Source organism: Protopterus annectens, chromosome 1.part2, assembly GCF_019279795.1.
Source record: "Protopterus annectens isolate FY-2018-M chromosome 1.part2, PAN1.0, whole genome shotgun sequence".
Classification (NCBI taxonomy): domain Eukaryota; kingdom Metazoa; phylum Chordata; order Ceratodontiformes; family Protopteridae; genus Protopterus; species Protopterus annectens.
Genome location: NC_056727.1, coordinates 1,218,088,796 through 1,218,114,257, shown reverse-complemented (window position 1 = coordinate 1,218,114,257; position 25,462 = coordinate 1,218,088,796). Strand labels below are relative to the sequence as shown.

At 43.6% G+C, this 25,462-nt stretch overlaps 1 protein-coding gene across 1 annotated transcript in view; it reads right to left on the bottom strand.

Annotated features, from left to right (window-relative positions):
- The window catches only part of SYF2 (SYF2 pre-mRNA splicing factor), a 669,776-nt gene that overhangs the window by 528,837 nt on the left and 115,477 nt on the right, over positions 1 to 25,462 (bottom strand). Inside the window, exon 3 of the mRNA XM_044060077.1 lies at positions 24,820 to 24,945. Within this exon, the coding sequence (XP_043916012.1) occupies positions 24,820 to 24,945 (126 nt within the window). The remainder of the gene's footprint in view (positions 1 to 24,819; positions 24,946 to 25,462) is intronic.

Sequence of the window (25,462 nt, the reverse complement as noted above, 5' to 3'; positions counted from 1 at the left end):
TTGACCTCAATGGCTGAAGTACAGATCGAGCAGGAGATTTGTTGTGACAGAGCAGCGATTGCTCTTGCTGTCTTATTCTCTGAAGCCTGTGTTCTGGAAGGGATCTTCGCCACGGCTGCTACAGTGCCTGACTGGGAGTACGCTCCTATTTTTTTTTTTTTTTTTTTTTTGCCCTATAATTTCTCTTGGGACCTCGCCTGGGTGGACACATACATTCAACAAAAGGCCACACCTACCATATAAATTTATCTAAGAGACATACTGCTCTGCTGCATCCTTTCCTTTTTCGGAACCTGGAAGAGTGTCTCCCAGAGGACACTGTGAAATTTTTTTTTGCCCTATAATTTCTCTTGGGACCTGCTGCATCCTTTCCTTTGAACCTGGAAGAGTGTCTTCAGAGGAGACTGGAAATTTTTTTTTTTTTGCCCTATAATTTCTCTTGGGACTGGACACATACATTCAACAAAAGGCCACCTACTCCATATAAATTTATCTAAGAGACATACTGCTCTGCTGCATCCTTTCCTTTTTCGGAACCTGGAAGAGTGTCTCCCAGAGGACACTGTGAAAGTATGTACATCTGTTGTCTCGGGCTCCTACCATTGTACTTCTGCTTGTTAACATTGTAAGCTATCTCCCTGCCAGGACAGCTAGCAGCCTATAGCCCTTCCATTACCTTCCCATCTTTTTCTGAGTTTCTGCCCTGCTCCTCTATAGTACATCCTATCTTGTCCTGAGACCTTCCTAGCTGCTCAAGTGCACTTTGGCATTTGGCCCTACCTTACTTCCCTTTTTTTTTTTTTTTTTTCTTTCACCCATTTCTTTCTTTTTTTTTCATTATTGCTACCCTCTCTTTCTCATCACTCTTGCCCACTTCACCTATTTTAATTAGAAAATACCTTACTACCCAGCTACAACTTACTCTCCTGCATCCTTTGCTCTTCTGATTGACTCTCGATCCTCCTCTCCTGGTTTTTTTTCCCCCTGTCCCCACTGAACCTTGCCTTCCATCTCTATCTCTGCTTACATTTCCTCCTAAATATTTTCCTCCCTCCTCTATCTCTTACTGCCTTCTCCAGCTCCCATCTAAGATATACCATTTCACGTTATCTCCATCCTACACCTTCTTACCCTACTACTATGTTATTCTCCTTCCCTCCCCTTCCCCAGACTGCCTGATCCTTTTGTATCTCCCTTCCCTTCCACACTATTGAGCTATTGAGCTATTGACCTCCCTGTCTGTCCCGATTCCCTGTTCCTCCTCCCATTTTCAAACTCTCACGGCTGCTACAGTGCCTGACTGGGGATGCGCTCCTATTGTAAGTGTTTTCATGTTCAACTTATGTTGTTAACTCTCCATGTATATGCTAAAGGCTCTTTAGTCTAGCTATGATAGTATTTGTATTTGTATACTGTTAGTGCATTCAACCTATCTGTTGCATAGCATTCTACCTATCCATTACTTAGCTTGTAATACTGACTGTTTTACCTCTATCTCTATGGAGTTCGGATTGTAGATCAACTGTTTATATGGTTAATGCTCTATACATATTGGTTGCATTGCATTAGATACTGTTTGCATCTCAAAAGCTATATTTGTGTTAGTCGGTGTTGCTCCTGTCCTTTGAATGTAGATATTGTTTTGTGCATGTCCTTTTAAAACATTACTGAATGTAAGCTTTTTTGCATTGCAGTGCCTTACTACTTTTTTCGGCATCGCAAGCTTTGGGGTTAGGTTGTGTGCTGCTCCGTCCCTTGAACCCGAGGATTCTATCGCATAGAATATAGTACTTCTGGGTACACTAATTGTTGGGATTGTAGAGGCTACTTTCTGCATTCTAGATATTCTAGGATTCTCTATTATTATTAATTTGGCAGTTATGTTTTTTTGGACTGCTTTCACGATATCTCATGCTTGTATATAGGTAGCAGTGACTAGTTTAATTTGTTAAATATTCACGGCAGAAACATTGCTTTTTGAATCCCCACAGGTACACTTTATAGTGCTTTATATCCTTGTTTTATTTGATATGTTTGTCACTAATAAATTACAGTACTATCTCACAAATTACTGAAATATTTGTTTCAACTGCATAATTAGGTTTTAATTGCTGCAGGGCTCTTGAATAGTTCTGGAATCTCCTGAATTTGTATTGCATTTTGTATATTTCTTGATGAAACTGCTCCTTGTTCTACATGGTCATTAATCTAGTTTAAATGTCTATTTTTATGCCAGTTGCTCACCCGTTTGCAAGGTATACCTGTTGAACTTTAGATATGTTATATTCATTTATTTGCCTTGTTACTATCTTTTGGTCTACTACATACTTAGATATTAAGGTGTTGTTACAACTACATTGTTACTAACCCTTTGGACACATACATTCAACAAAAGGCCACCTACTATATAAATTTATCTTAAGAGACATACTGCTCTGCTGCATCCTTTCCTTTTGAACCTGGAAGAGTGTCTCCCAGAGGACACTGTGAACATCTGTTGTCTCGGCTCCTACCATTGTACTTCTGCTTGTTAATGCCAGGACAGCTAGCAGCCTATAGCCCCCATCTTTTCTGAGTTCTGCCCCTGCTCCTCTATAGTACATCCTATCTTGTCCTGAGACCTTCCTAGCTGCTCACACTCCTGCATTTGGCCACTGCTTTTATCTTCATTATTGCTACCCTCTCTTTCTCATCCATACTCTTTGCCCACTTCACCTATTTTAATTAGAAATACCTTACTTACCCAGCTACAACTTACTCTCCTTTTGCCTCTCCTGCTCTTCCTCTCTCTCTCTCCTCCCCTTCTCCTGGGTTTCTTCCTCTCTTCGCGGCTCTCTCCAAGACCCCCCTACCTGCCCCCAATTCACCGCCCCCAGTGCCTCTAGCTATACCTCTTCCTCCAGCTCCACACTTGCTACTCCCTATCCTACACATCCTTACAAAGCTTTATATATAAGATATCCATAACAAACAACACTAAGCAGCCTTATCAACATGCCATTAAATCCTTCATCCATTTGTATCCTTCTCTTATTATCTCTTAAACTATCATACCTTTATTACCTCACCCAACCCCATACTTCACACCATATACAATGTTTTCATACTACCAACCATCTGAACTCCCTCTCTCACATTTGCACTCTCCTATCTCTCCCCATCTTTACCCAATAACACAGCTGCTTACCTTCTCATTCAAAGTTTTCTCCTTTCAAAAAAACTCTTCCCCCATAGCAACCAAACACCCCATAATCATTACAACTGACCCAAATCACCATTTCACTCTACTTAATCATCTTCTGAACCCAATCCTTCACCTCATCTCCAGTCTTGTATCTGGTGATATACATCCCAACCCTGGCCCTCCTCCTTTTCCTCCTCACACAAGCCTATATACTTCACCTCTTTAAACTCCCAAAGCATAATGAATAAAGTCCCAACCCTCCATGCATGGCTTATGCATAATAAACCTGACATACTTTCTATTTCTGAAACATGGTTAAAAAAGATTCTGAAATTACTCCGCCCAGCTATTCTATCATTAGAAAAGACAGGACCCAAAGGAAAGGTATATTCCTCTTCCTGATAGTTATCGACAAACCCACTCCTACATTTAACACATCTATCTACATTCCCCAGGGGACAATATCTCCACACTTGAAAATATCCTCTCTTGGCTCTCTGACAACATTAGTAATGAAACCATACTGGGCCTCCATCCAGTCCCTAACTTATCCTCTTAACATCAACCTATATAACTTTACCCAACTAATCAATACCATAACTCACCCATCAAAAGACCCCTCCTGTGGCACCATCCTTGACTGGATTCTAGTATCACATCCCCACTATTTTTCTGATAGCGGTACTCTTCCTGACCCTCTTAGTGATCATCTGCCTACTTTACATTACTACATTACTATCGTAATGACAAAAGCTTCAACCCATCAATCTTTGTGGACTCCTGAAAGCTATTAATTGGAATAATCTAAAAACACTTCCATTAGAAGAAGCAGTTGCTCACTTTAACTCCACTTTCTTAAGAATACTTGATTCCCATGCCCCTCTAAGAACAAAAAGAATCAAAACAAATTCCGCCCCATGGCTAACCAAATTCACACTAGCAACTATCGACTTAGAGACAAAGCCTGGGGACTCTATCTGAAAACTAAGACTCCAGAACATCATATTGCATTCAAAACCCTTGAAATAAAGTCAAAAGTTAATAACCTCAGATAGACAAAAATATTTCTTCACACTTCAAAACAATAATAAAACCAACCCTCAAAGATTTTGGAAGGGATATCCACCCTCCTTAACCCCAGCAAACCACACACTCCAACCCCAGACCCAAACACTCCTGACTTAGAATTAGCTACACAGTTCAATTCCTTTTCATCGACTCCATTGGCAAACTCACCTCCTCCTTCACAAGCTCCACCTCACTATCTAATACACCCCTCCTTCTCCCACCCAAAACCCTATCCCAAATTCCACATCACACTGCCTATCTTCCACCATATCCACTACTCCAACTGCCTCATCACCCTCAACCCCCTCAAACTCTCTCTCCACATTCCTCTCTATTCTCACTAAAACCTACACCCACTTCCACTATAAAGAAACTTCTCCAGAAACTGAAGCCTTGCACTAATGCCCCTGACACCATTCCCTCCTACTTCCTAAGCATAGCTGCAGAGGCTATTGCTTATCCCATCAGCATTCTAATCAACCGATCTATCCATGAATGCACTGTGCCCCAACTGTGGAAGCAAGCATTCATCATCCCTCTACATAAAGGAGGTAACAATTGTAGCATCAACAACTTCCGTCCTATTGCTATCCTGTCCCCTATTTCTAAAATCCTGGAAAAATGTGTCCACCTTCAACTCTTGCCACATCTATTGGACAACAACCTTATAACTCCTACACAGCATGGATTCAGGCCAAACCACAGCACTATGACAGCTCTCTTATCATTCCTTGAGACTGTTAACACTGCACGTGATTCCGGCCACATAGTCTCTACCCTACTACTTGACCTCTCCAAGGCCTTCAACACTATCTCACACAATCTGCTCTTATCCAAACTGTCAAAACTTAACCTTTCTCCGTCTTCCATAAATTGGTTCTCTAGCTATCTATCAAATAGAAACCAAGCTGTTAAATGGAAAAAGGCCACTTCCCCTTTCCTTAGTACCCCCACTGGTGTTCCTCAAGGATCTATTCTTGGTCCCCTCCTCTTTAATATATTTATAAATGATTTCCGTAAATCAATTCCTTTTGCAAACATCATCCAATATGCAGATGATTCTACTATTATCTGCTCTGCCACCTCCTCCTCTCAGCTCCAAACACTTACCCAGGAAGCTTTTTTACCGAGCAGTGGATGAGAAAAATCACTTGCCACTCAATGCCTCCAAAACAAAACTTATGGTATTTACCCCCTCCAAATCCACTTCCTTCAACATAAACTCTTTCTCAATTACCAGCCAAAATAACTTACCCCTTGAACTAGTGACTGAAACAAAGCTACTTGGTGTACATATAGATAATAGGCTTAGCTACAACTCCCATCTACAACTAAATATAAAACCCATCAAAACTAGGTATGCTCTACCGCCAAAATCAGTACCTTACAAGCTCTTCCAAAATCACACTCGCCTCCTCGTTTCTCATCCCTCCCTTCTCTATGGGGCCCCACTACTGACCAAGCTTCAGTCCTCTCTAAAAACCAGCTATCCTCCTGCTATAATAAAGCTAATGGACACAGGTCCCACACACCACTGTTCTTCTCTCCAAACCCTAAACTGGCTCGAACTACCTAATCATCTTACTTATATACAGCTGACTCACAAGCTCATTCTTAGTCCTTCTCTTTGTCCATCCCTGTCCTCTGCCTTTAAAATGCACCTACCAAACAGAGTATTAAGATCTAACAATCAAAACCTACTAGAAGTCCATAAACCATCTCACCCCAGGTAAACACCTACTATCCTTCAGCCTTGCCGCCTCTGGAACTCACTCCCACCAACCATTCGTACCACCTCTAACCACTACACATTTAAAACACTCTCCATACTTACCTGAGGTCCCAATGGGATTGCTCTTGCTCTCTCCCCTCATAATTTTCATTATATCTCATCATCCTTTACATTTTGATACGTATCTCTACCTACTAATCCAAAGTTCCATCAACATACCTACCCTGTAAGGTTTTGATGTCTGCTTGAATAACTCCTCTAGATGTATATCACATTACCCCTTCTTTTTCCTGCCTCTCATTTATCCCCATCATACTGTACTGATTAGAATGCTTTTGAATTTTGAACTTAAATGTTTTTATGTTTTTACTCTGTACAATCTTTTTGTATTTTTATATTTTTATATTTTGTATGCACCTAATTTTGTCTGTATTGGAGCTTTTCTCCCCAGGACTCCATTGAAAACGGGTTCTTTTGGCCCAATGGACTATCCTGGTAAACCAACTGTAAATAAATAATAAATAAATAAATAAATAAATACCCCTATAAATTCCAAAGACTGAGTTGGGGTTGTGTTGGATTTCTCCCAGGCTATACTGCAGGGCTTCTTCCAGTAGACGCTTGGTGGGGGCAGTGAGGAGCCAGTCGTCTAGATATGGAAATGCCTGGAATCCTTGAAATCCCAAGTGTTCGATAACCACTGCCATGCATTTTATGAACACTCTGGGGGCTGTAGAGAGACCAAAGGGCAGGGCTCAAAACTGGTAGTAACTGGCTCCTATGTGGAAGCGGAGGTATTTTCTTGAGCGTTTGCCCATTTTTATGTGGTAATACTCATCCTGAAGATCTACATAGCACATCCAATCGTCTTCTTCCAGAAGAGGAAGGATAGACTGAACCGCGACTATCCGGAATGTCTCTGTTTTTACAAATTTGTTTAGTGTACTGAGATCCAGAATTGGTCTCCAGTCCCCTGTCTTTTCTGGCACTAAAAGGAACCCCTGAGTAAAAAACGGATCCTATCTGGTCTGGTGGGACTGTCTGGATGACTCTTTTTTTTGTAGCAGCTTTTGGATTTTGTGTGCTGCTTCCCTTTGACTGGGTGGAACATCAGGTAATACTCTTGATGAGATTAGGCAAAGATGAAAGGGAATGTGATAGCCTCTGGATATTATACCCAAGAGTTGGTGGTTATGTTTTGCCAGGCAGCAGGATACAAGGAGAAATGACCCCTGACCACTTCCAGAGGCGAGCAGTTGGGCAACTTTTCAGGAGCACTGATAGGGTTGGCCAGAGAAGGAATCTCTGGAACCCCGGTTTCGTGGAACTCCTTTGCCCTGAAAGGGGCGTCTTCCTTTGGAGTTTCCCCCTCTGCCTCTAGGGGAGAACTTGGCATGTGCATCCTGGAAAGAGCCCTGTGATTTCTTGTGCCACATCTTTCTGCTCTTCTGATTTCTGGAGTAGAATTGCTGAGGAGTGGAGTGTCTGACACCAACGGCAGACAGGGTCTTGCCATTCTGTTCGCACCTTGCCAGCGTATCTTTGACTTTAGGGTCAAACAAAGAAGCGGCCTCTATGGGGGCATTCATGAAGGAAGCCTTAAAGGAGTCTGCAAAGGTGCATCCAGGCACCTGCTGCTCTAGCTGCCCCTTCCGTTGTGTGAGAAATAAGAAGCATGGAAGAGTTGGAAATGGACTCTAGGGTGGCTATCTGAGAAGCCAGGTTGTCACAGACCTCATCAGAAACAGCTCCTGCCAATGTTTCAGAGAGCTGGTTGATAGATCTCGCTGAAGCCTGGTAAAATGTATCAAATAATTCAAAGACCTTACAGCGAAGGTCGATGAAGCAAACATACGCTTCCCTAATCTGTCAATCGCGCAGGACTCTTTGTTGGGTGGATGGACAGTTTGGCTCTCTTCTGCCAAATCCTTCTTAGTTGCAGCTGCCACCATCATAGCATCTAATGGAAGACCTCGTGACCAATGTGGGTGTTCAGCTGGGGGCGATAGTATTTTATCTGGTCTCCTAGGTATCACTTCCAGGGTCTCAGGAGCCTTCCATGCGTGCTGGACAAGGAGCTCATCGGCAGGTGGGCTGACCCAGGAGGTAGAGGGCCAGGCACGAAAAGCCTGCAGGAATACGGATTCCTCAGAGGAAGGATTAGAGGGCTTCCAGTCACCCCTCTAAGGATCTCGAGGATGTCACAAAAGGACACCTCAGAGGGTGACCGTGGGGACCCTTCCCAGTCATCAAAATCTGTATCTTCAATCAATGACTCCTCAGTAGAGTCCATGTGCTTCCTCTTACACGATGCTTTGCGGGGTATTTCCTCAGTGGGAGGTTCTGGGGAAGACTGCAAAGAAGGGGGTCTCCTGAGGATCTTGTGCCCGGTGTCCGGCGGTTGAAGCTTGTGACAGTTGTGGCACAAAGGGGGGAGAGGACTCTGACATGTGAGCTTTGCCAGTGGAAACAAGCACCCTCTCCATGGCCTGGAAGGCTGGCCCACCCAAGGAGGGATGGGAGCCCGGAACCGAGCATGACAACCTCAGAACCGGGGTCACACCCTGCCCCTAGACCAGGAGTCTCAAGAGGACCATAAACCATAAGAGAGAGAATCCCTGCAGGGTGCCATAGAAAAAAATCGGCATGGAGTCTGGAATGCCCTCTTCCGTGGCACAGCCACTGGCCTGAGAAGAGCCCAATGCCCAGTGCACTGAGGGCCACAAGGATGACTCTGGTTCCAAAGTGAGATCCACTACTGGAGTCAGAAGAAGGGAAGCTTCCGTCAGAGTAATAGGCTTTGAAACTTGAGTAGAAGTTGAAGGAGGAGTGTACATTGAGGTTTGAGAAGATATACGTTCACCTGAATGAGGGAAAGTGGACTTCAAGGTTGGGAAAGACCTTTGACGACAAGCAACTGGTCAACAAGCCACAACACATCCTGTTCAGAAAGACTCTTGGTTGACCTCATGGAGAAAGCTGATGGCGATTCTGGCCTTTTTAGGAAAGGACTATATTGACTGCTAGCAAAAGAATCCAGTGAAGGAGAATATTTGGTCCTTGCTAATTCAATAGGTGCAGAGCTCGGAGCCGAGAATGCCTGCACCGAAGAAAACGGTGTGGAAGTCGTCTGCGCAGATGATGTCAGTGCCGTAGTAGTTGAAGGTGTCTGCACCATACAGGCAAAAGTCTGCCCCGAAGAGTACGGTGCCGTAGTGGAAAGTGTCTGCACCGGCAATAAGGACGGTACCGAGAAGGATTGCATCGAAGCACATGTTGGTGCCGAAAATGTCTGCGCCTTGGAGTACAGAAGAGTCATACTTGGGGCCAAAGGTGACTGTACCAACGGTGCCATAGGGGACTGAACCTGTATGGACAGTGCCAGTAAGGGTTGCGACAGAGCTGTCGGAACCATAGTTGTCTGCACCTGGAACACCGGTGCCGGTATCGATAAAGGAGACATGGCTGTAGTCAGAATCATTTGGGGCGGTGCCGAGCCTGGAGCCGATAGGGTCACAGGTGGCAGCGCCAAAGTAGTAATCAATTTCACCTTCTTATGAGTCGACTCCCTACGATCTCCAGAGGGAGAAGAAGGGGGCGACTTCCATGAAGAAGAGGAAGAATGCCTCTTGCAGGGTTTAACAGGAGGGGGTGAGCCCTCCGGCCCAGAAATAGCCTCAGAGAAAGGAGACTTGAGGAGGCCTTTCAAAATTAACTTATTCTTCCTCTCGTTGAGAGTCCTGGTAGAGAAATTTTTACAAATCCCACACGGAGGATCCATAGTCAGGTGGGAGACATTAAGACAGTAGACACATAAGCCGTGGCCATTGGAAAGCGGTAATTTACGGACGCAATCCTTACACTGCTTGAAACCAACGCTACTTTTCTTATCCGACATAACTGGTGTAGAGAAGAGCAGTACCAAAAAGAAGAAGAAAAGCTACCCAAAAAGGGTAAGAAGAGAAAGGAAGGATTACCAACGATGGCAATGGAGAATTACCACAAGGTAAGAAAAGAGGGTAATAAAGGGAGAGAGTCTAAAAAGTGTACGATAGGGTAGGAAAATATTAGTATAAACTTTTGAGAAAAGTAAGATAAGAACAATGTATAAACTTTCAAAACATTAGACACTTAGCTGAGAGAGTGGCTTGACACGGCTGTACAGTAATGCAGCAAATAAGATCTGAGGTAACAGGGAGCAGAGCATTCTGGGTAGGACTTTGGCTGAAGCGAGCTTGATATTGGCCGGCTTGGTTCTGAGGACAGAACCGATAACCCATCAGTAAGGAATGAAAGAAGATTAACAACATCAGATCAAATGGTTATAGATCTATTTTCAAGATATGCATGCTGATATACGGTTTCAACAGCCAACTTTTCCATTTCCAAAATAATCTTCTCCATTATTTTTCCACAATAAAATAAACTTATGAGTCTGTATGATTCAGGGGTTGTCATATTCCCCTTCCCTTAAAGATAGTTTAACAAGTCCATGTCTACAACCTTGAGAAATCGCCCCACACTTAAATGACTCAGTGAATAACAGATATAATCATACTGTAAGTTCAAACTTAGGTCAGTATTACTAATTTTGTCGCCTCCCTGTGCTTTGTTTGGGTTCAGTTTGCTTAGTTCTTTTTAAATACAACCTATTTTAATTTCAGTTGCTGAAGTTAGCCAGATGTTACTACAACAAAATCACCTCCATTGTGGAGCTAAACTGTCTTGCATACGATTTTGCAAATACATTTATGATTTGCTGTGTTTCAGAATACATTTTTAGAATCTACATAGTTTTATCGATTTGTAGGTCTTTGCTTCTACTACAGCTTATGAATTAGGATAGATTTGTTTTAACTATAAAATGGTTTCCTATATGGTCAATATTTTTATACAAATTTTATTGATCTTGTCTTACTATGTTTAAATTGTCTGTACAGCGTTTTACAGTTTTCAAAGATACAGTGGATATAAAAAGTGTACACACCCCTGTTAAAATGTCAGGTTTTTGTGATATAAAACATGAGACCACAACAAATCATTTTAAAACTTTGCCCACCTTTAATGTGACCTATAACCTGTACAATTCAATTGAAAAACAAATCTGTTAGGAGAAAAAATATAAAAAATAAAAAACGTACAATATGTTGGTTGCACAAGTGTGCACACCCTTAAACTAATACCAGCAAAAAACTGAATAAACTCTGTGTACTCCTCACTCTTCCTTCCTGCCAAACTCCTCCATTACCAGGGCCACTAATCCAACACCATTCATCTGTGTCTCAGTAAGAGCTCCATCCCTCTGTACCAAACAGCAAGGCTACAGGCAGATGTTTTGGTACATTCAGTGAGCACCCTGTAAACTATTTTACCAAAAAGCAATTTAAAAATGATCCTACATGCAGTATATTTAATGGGTAATCCTGTTGTGGTCCACTACCTATAAGGCAATTATACATCCTACAGCTCATTATTACTATTTCTTATGTTTGCAGGAATTTGGTTTCAGGCAGACCCTACCACTTGCTGAAGTTCTTTTTTTTCTCTCCTAGCAAACTGATAGGAGCCTTGGCTTTCTGATAATTATTTTCCCTGACCTTGTGATCTCAGTGTTGTTAAAGTGTGTGTGTGTGTGTGTGTGTGTGTGTGTGTGTGTGTGTGTGTAGGGGAAGGACAATAGTCTTGTGTAGGAGACTGAAGCTTGACAGTGATGGGAGTTCCATAATGTGGCTCTAGCTGTTACTGGGCACCATTTTTAAGATGGACTTGAAAAATGCATAAAAAAAAACACGAACAAAAGAAAAATACAATGCAATGTTTATATTCACCCATAATTTGCAACATTATGTGAACATCACAAAGGTGTAAATCCAGCTTAACAATACTTGTATATAATCTTTAAAAAAACAAAAAGATAAGTTAATATAGCTGGACAAAGAAAGAAAATATAACTCACTTTTCATAACAGAACAAATGCATTGTAATTAATTACACTTGGTGTTCAGCCAAATGCCCTACTACCCTTCTAGCAGTGAAGACCCATTTCTGATTTCATGTCTCAATACCAAGCAACTTCAGAAGTGATGAAAAATCTGTTTTGTCAGAATCTAAAATGCAATCTGGTCTGTAGCATGAAGGACTGAAGTACTGAAATATCTCCAAAGATGGTAACCATGTTCTCAATGCCATAAATGCCTTCTTGCCTTATCAGGATTTAGTTACTTCATTTAAGCATAGATACTTATTTTATTTATTTTGGTTTGATAACTAGTAGACTGGTAACAAGACCCTTATTGGCCACTACCTATGCAACATCCAGACTACAGAATATACAGTTGCACGTAGTAGAGTAACAAAGCACAGACAATACATATGTATGTTACTTACAGTTACAAATACAAGTGATATTTACAGTATGTACAGTTAAAGCAGGCATTCAACCAGTGTTCATTTATTAAAATTATGTATTTACAATAAAGATGTGACTAATCAACAATTTTAAATGTATGGCTCTGTTCCCATACAATACACATTAAAATCACTTTGCTCAGCCAGTCTCAATAACCTTAAGGAGCAACTTCCCAGTTACCTTCTGTGTGGAGTCTGCATGTTCTCCCCGCAGTCGAATGGCGTTCAAAAGACATGTGTGAATGGGCATCGGGCTGGCACCTCGGCACCATAAAAATCGACTGCCAATCATTAGCAGACCAGAGTTCTGCTGTGGCAACCCCTAACCGGGAAAAGCCGAAAGAGAAAAAGAAAAAAAAAAAAAAAAAATATATATATATATACATACACACACACACACACACACATATATATATATATATATATATATATATATATATATATATATATATATATATACATACATATATATATATATATATATATATATATATATATATATATATGGGTCTACTTCATATGACCTAAATTTCATTTGACTGAAATTCATTTGACTGAGACCAAAAGACTGAAAACTCATGTAACTGAAACTCATAACACTGACACATTAAAGTAAAAGGTATATGTCCTTTTCCCCACTGTAGTGCAATCCTGGAGTTAGTATATATTGTTTGGGGGATGTGGGGGGCACAGACCCCCACATACTTTATACATTTTAAACCATAGCTTAGTGGCACTCTTCATAAAGTTCCAAACTTAATTTACACTTAGGAACACATCATCACATACACAGACTTTAAATATGATCACTTTTAATCCAAAGAGACTTGTAAACAACAAGCTTCACTTGTAAAGTATCAATATAGTACTTTAATAGGACAACCAATCAATGTCCAACCTCTTTCAGTGAAATATGACCAAGAAAAACAGCATGTTCAGGGTAAAGTTGGAGGGGATGAAGCCATACACATCCCATGCACACCCTTATTTAACATAGCCTATACAATAGTTGCCCCACTTTGGGAAAGGTAACATATACTTAACAAAACAGGCTGCTGTCAATCAAGAGAGCCTCAACATATCATCTGTAAAGTACCCACAAATAAGAATAAAGACTTCTGTATACATATCTTCTTCAAAATGCGAACTACTAACTGAAAATTACACTTGTGTACACTTACCATAAATGTAGATGTTTGAGTGTATTCACTGTTGCAGTAATCACCTGTGGGTTATCCCTGCTGTGGTAGCCCTCAGCCGGCCTGAATACCAGAGTCAAGGTTTTTCTGCGTCGGCTGCTGTCGCTTGCTGCCTAACGTCAGGTCATCAGTGCTATAAAAGGAAGGCAGCCAATGCTATTACATCAGTTTTTCTTGCCCCAACCAGTCAGAGGCGCAAGTAAATATGGTAAAGTTGGCCCTGGTGGCTAAAAGCCACCGTTAGAAATGTATGTCTCCCTAAAGACTGAAGATATAAGGGGTGAAGAGGGTGGGAAAAGTACAGTTGTGTACACTTATAAATGTAGATGTTTGAGTGTATTCACTGTTGCAGTCATTACATTTGGGTTATCTGCTTGCAGGTAGCCCTCAGCTGGCCTGATTATCAAAGTCTTGGGTCCTGCGTCAGTTGCCGTCTCTTTTTCCATGACATCAGGTAGTCAGGGGTATAAAGCATGCAGCTAATGCCATTACATCAGTTTTTCATGCCCCAGATGTCAGGTGCCCCCATAATGGGAAGCAATTATATACAAGGTTACACCTCCAATTATAAGCAAATACACCAGAAAGCTTAAATACAGTAAACAAGAAGAGAGGTATAGCAAATAGAAGTCAGGGGGCTGGTGGGAGGGTAACCAGGACTGCAACAGTAAATACACTCTAACATCTACATTTATGGTAAGTGTACACAACTGTATTATGTTCTTCGTGTTTCACTGTTGCAGTCATTACATTTGGGTAGATTCCCAAAGCTAAGGAAGGAAGGAGGTAATTAGAGGGCATTAGGACCAGCTATTAGGCCCTGCAAGACTGCAGTGGCAAAACCAGCTCTGGATTTAGAGAAAATAGGCAAGTGGTAATGCTTAGTGAAGGTATGAACAGAACTCCATGTAGCAGCTTCTAGGATGTCCCTGGTAGGCACACCTCTGAGAAAGGCTGTTGAAGTAGATGCAGCCCTGGTGGAATGTGATCTTATTCCCTGTGGGGTAGGTTTTCCATGGTGCTTATAGCAGAAATAAATGCAATGACCTATCCAGTTAGAAATGATTTGCTTTGAAATGACCTTCCCCTCTGCCCCTGCAGCAAAGGCAACTAGCAGCTGTTCAATTTTTCTGAGAGGCTTAGTCCTGTCCAAATAAAATTGAACTTGTCTGTGCACGTCCAAAAAGAGTGCAGTATTCGTTCTCCTTTGTTCTGTGGATTAGAAAAAAAGGTTGGCAAATGAATGGACTGACTAAGGGCCACACTGGATACCACCTTGGGCATAAAGGAAGGATTGGTCCTGAGGGACACCCTTGTCTGCATGGAAGATAATGAAGGGCTCCACTGCCATAACGGCCTGTAATTCAGACACACTTCTTGCTGAAGTGATGGCTAGAAGGAAGGCTGTTTTCCAAGAAAGGAATTTTAACTCTGCAGTTGCAGCTGGCTCAAAGGGAGGCAGAGTGAGCTTTTCCAATACAAAGTTAAGGTCCCAGGCTGGAGTAGGGACTCTCCTGGGTGATCTTAAATTTTTGGCCCCTCTGAAGAATTGCTTCAGCAGTGGGTGAGAGAAGAGGGGTGGCTCCGTATTAAAATGTGCTGAAATGGCAGATGCATGAATTTTAATAGAAGAGAAGTAGAGGCCCCTTGTGAAGCATGTCTGTTAAGTATTTAAGAATATGCGGTAAACTGGGCACTATTGTGCCCATCCCCTGAGTTTGGCTCCAGGAACAGAATCTTTTCCACTTTTCAGCATAGGATTTTCTAGTACTAGGCCTCCTTGCCTCCAGAATGACATCCAGCACCTGCTTACTGAGGGATGGTAATGGAGAGCTCAGGTAATTAGCCAGGCTGCAAGGTTCAGGGTTTGAAGCTGGGGGTGCAGAATCTGGCCCTCCTGCCGGGACAGCAGGGAAGGGGTCCGTGGCAGGTGCCATGGTTCCAGCCATGACACACTGCACAGGAGAGGGTACCAGTGTTGGCGTGGCCAGTCTGGTGCAATTTGGAGAGGAGAGGCAGAGGAGGAAAAGGCAGACTGAGAGGTTTTCCCAGGTGAAGGACTGGGCATCCACTTTCCAAGCTTGTCTGTGGGGAGTCCTTGTGCAGAATTTGTCCAATTGGTAGTTCTGAGAGGAGGCAAACAGGTCTATCTCTGGGCTCCCCCATTTGTTTCTCAACATGTTGAATATCTTTGGTTCCAGTTTCCACTCGTGTGGGTCCATGAGATTTCTGCTTAGGTCGTCTGCCAGTGTGTTTAGTTTGCCTGGCAGGAACTGAGCCTGTAGGTGCACTTGGTAGCTCAAGGCTGTGTTCCACAGAGCCATGGCTAGTCTGCAAAGGGGTAAGAGTGGATTCCCCCCGCTTGTTTATGTACCACATAACAGTGGTGGTGTCGGTTTTCACCAATAATTGTCGTGGAAGGATGTGGTCCTTGAAATCTGTCAGAGCATTCTGTACAGCTAACATTTCTTTTTGACTGATATGCAGGTGAGTTTGACTGGGCTTCCATTTGCCCTAAATGCACTGCCCTGCCAAGTGAGCCCCCCATGCATAGTCTGACGCATCTGTTGTTAGGGTTTGGGCAGCAGGGGGTAGAGTGAATGGCGGTCCCTTGTTGAGGTAGCAGGCCTCTGCCCACCAAAGGAATTCTGTCTTTATACAAGGGATGATAGGAATCAGAGTCCAGGTCCTGAGAATGTTGACACCCATAGGCTTTTTAGATACCATTCTAGTTTCCTCATATGCAGTCTTGCATATGGAATTAGTAGGATGCAAGAGGCCATGAACCCCAGAGCTTGCAGTATTTTCCTTGCAGTTAACTGGGTCTTTGTGGCCAGTAATTTGAAGTAGTCTGTCAGATAAGCTTGTTTCTCTTGCGTCAGGTAGGCCATCTGGGAAGTTGTGTTCAAGCTTGCTCCCAGGAATACAATTTGTTGGCAGGGTACTAGGTGAGATTTCTTTTCGTTTCTGGTGTACCCCAGTGAGGTTAGCAGTTTCTTTACAAATGCCAGATGATTTAATAGTATGTCCTGGCTTTCTGCCTGAATTATACAATCGTCCAGGTATGGGTATATTTGAATATTTCTTTGCCTGCAAAATGCAATGACTGGAGCTAGGCATTTTGTGAATACCCTGGGCGCAGTAAATAAGCCAAAGGGCAGTGCATGTAGCCTGCTCTGAAGCGTAGGTATTTCCTGCAAGAATCCCTTATTGGGGTGTGCAGGTAAGCTTCCTTTAAATCCAATGTTGCCAACCAGGCATTTTTGCCAGCATGGGAAGCAGCTGGTGAAGAGTTAGCATTTTGAATTTTGGAATTACCAAAAAGGTGCTTAGGATAGATAGGTCCAGGATAGGATGCCAGGAGTTGCCTTTTCTGGGTACCAGGAAAAGTCTGGAGTAAAAACATTGTCCCCATTCTTCTGCTGGGACAGCTTGAATAGCCCTGATACTTAGAAGAGAGAGAACCTACTGTTGAGCCTCTGCCCACTGATTTGGGGGTAGGTCTGGCCAACCTTTTGGGGTTGGTAAGGTGTGGAAGTGGAATCTGTATCCTTGGGAAACTATATTTAAAACCCATTTGTCTTGGGTAATGAGTTCCCAGTTTTTTGCATGCAGGGCGAGCTTTCCCCCTAAAGGTGCGGTCAATTGAGCAGGGCTTGGAAGGTTTAAGGTTAAGTCATTGTGACAGTTTACCCTAGGGGGATGTCTTACTACTTCCAGCTTTGGAAGTGGGAGCCCCCCACTGCTTAGGCCTGTGAGTATCTTGAGACTGTGGCCTAGGTGGTCTGCTGTTCCTGGATTTGGACTGAGAAAGCCTGGAAGAGACAGGAAAGGACCAATTCTTAGAAGGCCAATGCCTACTAAATCTGGGAGGCTGTACTTGCAGGAAATCTTTAACAGTTTGCACAGAATTAGCTTTTTCCTCCATCTTTTTAAGAACTTTTTCTGCTTTGTTGCCAAACAGGCGGTCTTGGTTTAAGGGAGCATCCAGTAATTTTGACTTTTACATGATCTGGCAGCATGCCTTCTAAGAATAGACCCAGTAACAGCAGCCCTACAAGATGCCTCTAAGGAGTCAAAACCACATTGCAAAGTATGTTTACCAACTTGTTCAGCAGAATGCATTAAATCCTGTAATTCTTTACTTTCAGCACAGTCAGGAATCAACATCAATTTCTGTTTAAGTAATCCAATAATATGCTGCTGGTACTTTAACATATGAAACTGGCAGTTTAAAGCCCTAATGGCCAAAGTAGCAGAAGTGTATACCTTCTCACCCCATCTGTCCAGGGCCCTGGAATCTCTATCAGACGGGGTAGGATTTTTGTCAGTAGTAGCCTTAATGCCTTTGGGTCCTTGTGAAATGGTCTCTGGGTCCACAGTAGGATTCTTAAAGAGGAACTTGTGAGAATCAGGTACTCTGTAATAACTGTCAGGTTTCCTGGGAGCCAGAGGTAGGGTGTCTGGGGCCAGGCTAGATTCCAAGAAGGCATCATCTACAATGTCCAGTACAGGAGCTATAGCTAAAGGCCTGTGTTGAGGCAGGAGTAAAAATTTCCTAAGCCTCTTTCTGGAGTCAGAGTAATCCTGGCTTTCCCAGCGGAAATGCTCCCTAAGAGTGTGCACGGTTTCACCAAAAGAGAAATCTTCTGGAGGGGAAGCAGAGGGAATGAAGTCCTCTGCATCAGAATCCTCATAGGTAGATAAGGGCAAATCCTGGTCATCCGAAGAAACAGAAATGTCAGAATCCTGATCAGAAGAATCAGAATGAAACTCAGTTCTAGTTCTTTTAGAGGGAGAAGGGTGGCTTCCCCTAATTAGAGTAATAAGGTCTTCAGCCATTCTTATAATTTGTTTTTTAGGCATATGGGCCTGACCATGCGGTTTAGACGCCGGTTTTCTAGGGTGGATCGAGTCTTAGGCCTTGAAGAAGAAGATGGCGTCAGTTTGATATGCAAGTCAGTAGGCCTGAATACACCCTCAGAAGCCGGTGCCTGCACAGCGGCTCCGGACCCATCCATGGTAGAGACATCCGCAGGTTCCATAGTCAAAGAAGCATCTCGCGGCATACCGGACTCCGAATGGGTATCAGTAGAGACCTGTGAATCTCAATTAGCAGGTATCAGGGGCTGCGAAAGCGCCTCACTGAGTACCGGCGAACTGGTGACTAGTTTAACAGAAGCGTCGTCGGCAGCTTTGGACCTATGCGGTCTGTCTCTGTCTTTATCTTTACTTTTTTTCGGGATGTCGGTAATGGGATGGCTTACTGAAGCCATTTCTGGACAACTGAACCGAGTACCGAAATAGTTAGATGTGAAAATGAACAGAGGAGAATAGTACGAGGATTGGGTAAGGCACAAAACTGATAGTGAGGTACGTCGTGGTCTGGGCCTAAGCAAGGAATGCAGTACAAATGAAAATCTTTATGAGGTATTTACTTTCCACAAGAAATACAATTGTTAACTTTTACTGACATCGGTTTAGAGCAAGAAAAAAGGATCCCCAACGGGGTACTTAACTTTTTTGAAGACTTCGGTTCTGAAACTCGAAAATGAAAATTTCAGGAGTCGGCCAACTGGCACTTGCGAACTGCTTCTGCTTCGGGCACTGCACGGCAAGAAAGACTGATGTAATGGCATCGGCTGCATGCTTTATACCCCTGACTACCTGACGTCATGGAAGAAGAGACAGCAACTGACGCAGGACCCAAGACTTTGATAATCTGGCCGGCTGACGGCTACCTGCAAGCAGATAACCCAAATGTACTGACTGCAACAGTGAAACACGAAGAACATCCAGGACTGCAACAGTGAATACACTCGAACATCTACACTTATGGTAAGTGTACACAACTGTACTATGTTCTTCGTGTTTCACTGTTGCAGTCATCACCTGTGGGATGATTTCCAAAGTTGAAGAGAGGGGTAGTAGGATTAGTAAGAGACCTAGGAATGGGTCAGCATGCCCTGCAGAACTACAGAGGCAAACCCTGCCCTAGCCTTAGAAAATAGATGGTAATGCTTGGTAAAGGTATGGACAGAAGTCCAGGTGGCAGCTTCCAGGATGTCTCTGTTGAGAACTTCTCTGAGGAATGCTGTGGACGTGGAGGCTGCCCTAGTGGAATGGGTTCGAATAAACTTGGGGGGGGGGTCCCATGCAATTTATAGCAGAAATGGATACAGTGTGATATCCATTTGGAAATGGGCTTTCCCTCTATCCCTGGGGCAAAGCTGACAAGTAGTTTGTCTGTTTTCCTGAAGGGTTTAGTACGGTCCAGATAGTATCTGAGCTGTCTGTGCATGTCTAGTGAGTGCAGAATTCTTTCTCCTTTGCTTTGAAGGTTAGGAAAGAAGGTGGGTAGATGTATGGCCTGGTTGAGAGTCACATCAGATACCACCTTGGGCATAAAGGAGGGATTACTCCTTGGGGAGACCCTGTCTGCATGGAAGATGATGAAGGGCTCAATGGTCATCAGTGCCTGAAGTTCTGAAACCTTTCTGGCTGAGGTGATAGCTAGGGGAAAGGCAGTCTTCCAGACAGGTATCTTAGTTCTGCCGAAGCAGCAGGCTCGAAGGGTGGTAAAGTTAGTTTTTCCAAAATGTAATTCAGGTCCCAGGCTGGACTGGGTGGCCTTCTGGGAGGTCCGATATTACAAGCCCCTCTGAGGAATTGTTTTATCAAAGGATGGGAGAACAGGTGCTGTTCTGTATCAAAATGAGCTGAAATGGCTGAGGCATGGATTTTAATAGAGGAGAAGGAGAGGCCACTATTAATTAGCTCCGCTAGGTAGTCCAGGATAAGAGGGATGGAAGGTTGTGAGGTACTGACCCCTCTGGACTGGCTCCAGGAGCAGAATCTTTTCCATTTTCCTGTGTAAGAGTTTCTGGTGCGGGGCCTTCTGGCCTCTGTGATAACGTCTAGGACCTGTTTGCTTAACAGGGGCCCCTTGCTTGCCTTTAGAGTATTAGCCCTGCTGGTAGTTTGAGAGTCTGCAAAGTCTGGGTGCAGCATCCCCCCCACCTGAGTTAAGAGGTCTGAGTTCAGGGGAAGCTGCCTGGGAGGCTGTAAGGTCAGACTGCGCAGTAAGGGGTACCAATGTTGTCTGGGACAATCTGGAGCAATAAGGATGGCCTTTGGTCTCTTCTCCCTTATTTTGATCAGTACCTTGGGAATAAGAGACAGAGGAGAGAATGCATACACAAAGAGGGTGTTCCAGGGGAAGTCAGAAACATCCACCTTCCACGCTAGGTACAGAATTTTTTCAGCTGGTGGTTGAGATGCAAAGCAAAGAGATCCACCTTCGGAGTCCCCCACGCCTGAGTGATTTGTAAAAAGATTTTTCTGTGGAGCTGCCATTCATGGGGGTCCAGTAAGTTTCTGCTTATATGGTCTGCCAGAGTGTTGTTGATCCCTGGTAGGTATTGGGCTATCAGATGTAGCCCCATGGAAGAGGCTGTCAGCCCGAGGTTCAAGGCTAGCCTGCACAGAGGGTAAGATTGGGTCCTCCCTATTTGTTGATGTACCACATTACTGTGATGTCATCTGTTTTGTTAAGGATAACCCCCTGGCTTGAGATGGGGTTTAAAGGATGTCAGAGTCTTTTGTACTGCCATCATTTCCTTCTGGTTAATGTGCAAGGGAAGGTGCTGGGCATCCCAAAGACCTTGGGTGCACCTGTCTTCTAGGTGAGCGCCCCAAGCTATGTCTGAGGTGTCAGTGGCAATGGTCTGCCCGGTTGGGCGATGGGTGAAGAAAGATCCTTGTTCTGGGCACAGGCCCCTGCCCACCAGAGAAACTCGGCCCTTATACTGGGGATAAAAGGGAGAGAGGTTGAGAATGCTGACACCAAAGGTTATTTAGGTACCACTGAAGTTTTCTCATGTAAAGCCTGGCCAGAGGAACTAGAAGGATGCAAGAAGCCATGTACCCCAAGGCTTGCAGGAACTTCCTCTCAGTGAGGTGACTTCTGGAAGCCAGCTGTGTAAAACAGAGAGGCAGGAAGCTCTGCTTTTCTGGGGATAGGAAGGCCATTTGGGATGCTATGTCCAGCAGTGCTCCCATGAAAATGATCTTCCTGGAGGGTGTTTGCCTTGATTTCTTCTCGTTGATGGTGTACCCTAGGGAGGTTAGGAGCATTTTGACAAAGAGGAGGTCCTTGAGGAGCTTTTCTTTGCAATCTGCCTGAATGAGGTAGTCACCCAGATAAGGGTAAATTTGAATATTTTTTTCTGTCTGCAAAAGGCTATGGCTGGGGCTAAGCATTTGATGAATACCCTGGGAGCAGTAGATAAGCCAAAGGGTAGCGCAGAGAACTGAAAGTGTTGTGAGCCTGCTCTGAAGCGAAGGAATTTTCTGCAGGATTCCCTTATGGGGATGTGGAGGTAGGCATCTTTTACATGTAGGGTAACTAACCAGGCATTTTTTGTCAGCATAGGCAGCAGTTGCTGCAAAGTTAACATTTTGAATTTGAGGACCACCGGGAAGGTGTTCAGAATGGAAAGATCCAGGATGGAGCACCAAGTGCCCTCTTTTCTGGGAACAAGGAATGGTCTGGAATAAAAGCCATTGCCTGTTTGATCTGAGGGGACAGGTTCTACTGCCCCTTGAGATATGAGAGTTTGAACTTGTTTGAATGCCTCTGCCCATTGATTTGGAGGTAAGTCTGGATACCCTCTTGGAATTGGGAGTCAGTTGAAGGAGAATTTGTATCCCTGAAAAATGATCTTTAAGATCCATTGGTCCTTTGTTACAGAAAGCCAGTTTTCTTTGCAGAGGGAGAGCCTTCCTCCTACTTGGGGAGTCATTGAGAGTTTTTGCCATAGAGGGATGGCTTAGAACTTCCTGACTTTGGAGCAGAAGTGGTCCACTGTTTGGTTCTCTGCTGTCCCTGGGATAGGAGTCTGGGTGGTCTATCCCTGCAGGGCTTACCCTGCCCCTGTCTGCTAGGTGCAGGATAAGACCAGTGTTTTGAGGGAAAATTCCTGCTGAATCTAGGAGGTTGTACCTGAAGGAAATCTTTTATTGTTTGCATAGATTTTGCTTGATCTTCCATCTTTTTAAGCACCTCTTCTGCTTTTACTCCAAACAAGCAGTCCTTATCCAAGGGTACATCAAGTAATTTAGATTTGACATGATCAGGAAGAGGTTGTTCCTTCAACCATGCATGTTTCCTAATGACAGCTCCTGACACTGCTGCCCTGCATAAGGCTTCTAGGGCGTCATATCCACAGTGCAATGAGTGTTTAGCCACTTAAAAAGTAGAGTGCATTAAATCTGAATTGGCCCAGTCAGAAAAGTTGAAATCTTTTGTTTTAATAGTTCCAAAGTGTGTTGTTGATATTTTAACATGTGGAACTGACAGTTGAGTGCTCTGATAGCTAAGGATGCAGAAGTGTATACTTTTTTTACCCCATCTGTCCAGAGCTCTGGAGTCCTTGTCAGAGGGAATGGGATTCTTTGCAGAACTAGCCTTAGCTCCTTTTGGTCCCTATGTAATGACCTCCGGGTCTGCAGCAGGATTGCTGTACAGGTATGTGTGAGAATCGGGTACTCTAATACCTGTCAGGTTTTCTGGGAGCAGGTGGGAGAGCGTCAGAAGTTAAGCTGAATTCATGGTAGACATCATTAACCCCCCGCTAAGATTGGAGGGATGGCCAAGGGTCTGTGCTGGGGCAGGTCTAGAAACTTTCTTAGGTCTTTTCTTAGACTGAGGGAAGTCCTGGGAATCTCAGTGGAAATGTTACTTGGGGGTGTGAAGGGTTTCCCCAAAGGAAATATCTTCTGGTGGGGAGGCAGAAGGAATGGATTCCTCTGCATCTGAATCCTCATATGCAGTCAGAGGTTGTTGTTCCTCTTCAAAATCTGAATAATCAGACTCCTCAGAATCCTGTTCTGTCAGTATTACAGGAGAAAGGTCTTTTTTCCTTTTAGAAGGTGTGGGCATTTTAAGCATTTGAGCTTGGGGTGGTGGAGCAGGGGTAAAATGGTGGCTAGAGGTAGTTTTCCTAGGAGTGGCCTTGCCTCTAGGCCTAAAAGTATCCAACAGTCTAAGAAAAACAGTAATCAGAGGAGAAGACATAGTTTTTTGTCTAGATTCGGTAGTGCGAAAAACCTCCTCGGAAGCCGGTGCCTGCGTCGCGGCTCCGGACCCAACCAAGGCAGGGACAACCAAAGGTTCAGAAGACAAAGAAGATTTCTGCTGCATACTGGAGTCTGTAAGGGTCTCAGTAGAGACCTGCGAAGGTATCGAATCGGGCATCAGGGGCTGTGAAGGCGCCTCACTAAATTCCGGAGAACTGACTACCTGCTTAGTGGTAGAGTCGTCGGAAGGCTTAGCCTTCTGTGGTCTGACTCTATCTTTATCCTTACGTTTTTTCAGAATGTCTATGGATTGTTGGCTGATGGACACCATTTCGGAACGAAAATACCTGGCTACAATAAGAGCTCAATGACGAATGGTTCTCGCATTAAAGAGGGCACAGAACCGGCAACGGGGGACGTTGTGGTCTGGGCCTAAACAAGTGACACAGTATGAATGAAGTCTCAGTGTGGTATTTAGTTTCCACAGGCAAGACACTTATTAACTTTTTCGGACATCGGTTAGTGCAAGAAAAAAGGATCCCCAACGGGGTACTTAGCTTTAGATATTTTCAGCTGAAATTCAAACTCTGGTAGTGACCGACCGGCACACCTGCGAACTGCTTCTGCTACGGGCTCCACGGCAAGAAAGACTGATGTAATGATGTCGGCTGACTTCCTTTACAACACTGACGACATGACGTCAGACAGCAAGCGACAGCAGCTGACCCAGAAAAACAGTGACTCTAGTATTCGGACCAGCTGAGGGCTACCACAGCAGGGATAACCAACAGGTGATGATTGCAACAGTGAAACACGAAGAACATCTACATATGCATAAAATGGAGATCAAGCAAATCATAAACAATAATTCCTCAGTATTTGCACAAGATGCTCACAATGTAATTGTCCCTTCAGATTGCTCGAAGGGCAATGATCTCAAAGGAAATGTGCATGAGTGCTTCCACAACTGTGCCCAGTGACTAACTCCCCCTCTAACTTTTCTATCTGCTTGCGGTCAGTCCTCTAGATTTCAAAGAACTGAAACTTGAACACTAGTGTACATACACTCTCCCTTTGTACCATTAGGCTGGAATGACATCCATCAGTTGATGCAATTTCCCCCCAATTACTGTAAAATATTTTTCTACCTGTTTACGCTCTTTTTCCTTCAGCTCCCACTCCAGTCGTGATTTTTTTGCTTCCCAATTGGCTGGCAGTTTTAGTTTCCTATCTTCTTCTGCCACCTCTTGATGGTTCAGTTTCCGAGCTTCATTCTAAGAAGGAAAAAATCAGAACAATTGTTAATCCACAAGGGTCTTGTAAAAAAAGAAAAAAAAAAACGTTAGAATAAACTGACATAGTACAGCAATCACCACATTCTTTGCATTCTGAAAAAAAAGAGTACAGCTATGTTAGCAAACTCACCATAACTGTAGATGTTCAAATAACTGGAAATTGCTGTGGCCTGCAGTGATTCACGCATGAAAGGCATTTAGCTGAAGTGGATATCCTTTAATGCAAGATTACCTCCCCCACAGAGAACATTAACAGAGAACGCAGCTATAAAGAACAGCATAATCCATGCCCTCTTCAGTTCTTTTTAAAGGCAGAGTTATCAATAAATGTACCTGTATTCCCTGTATCTTCTAGTTGAGTAAGTTATCAGAAATGCCAGAGGATAAGATAGACAATAAAAAAATCTGTGCACCCTCAACTAAGTTAACCTGTACAGCAAGAAAACTTTTCATTTTCTTTCACCAGAGGGTTATCCCTTAAGCATGCTCATGCATG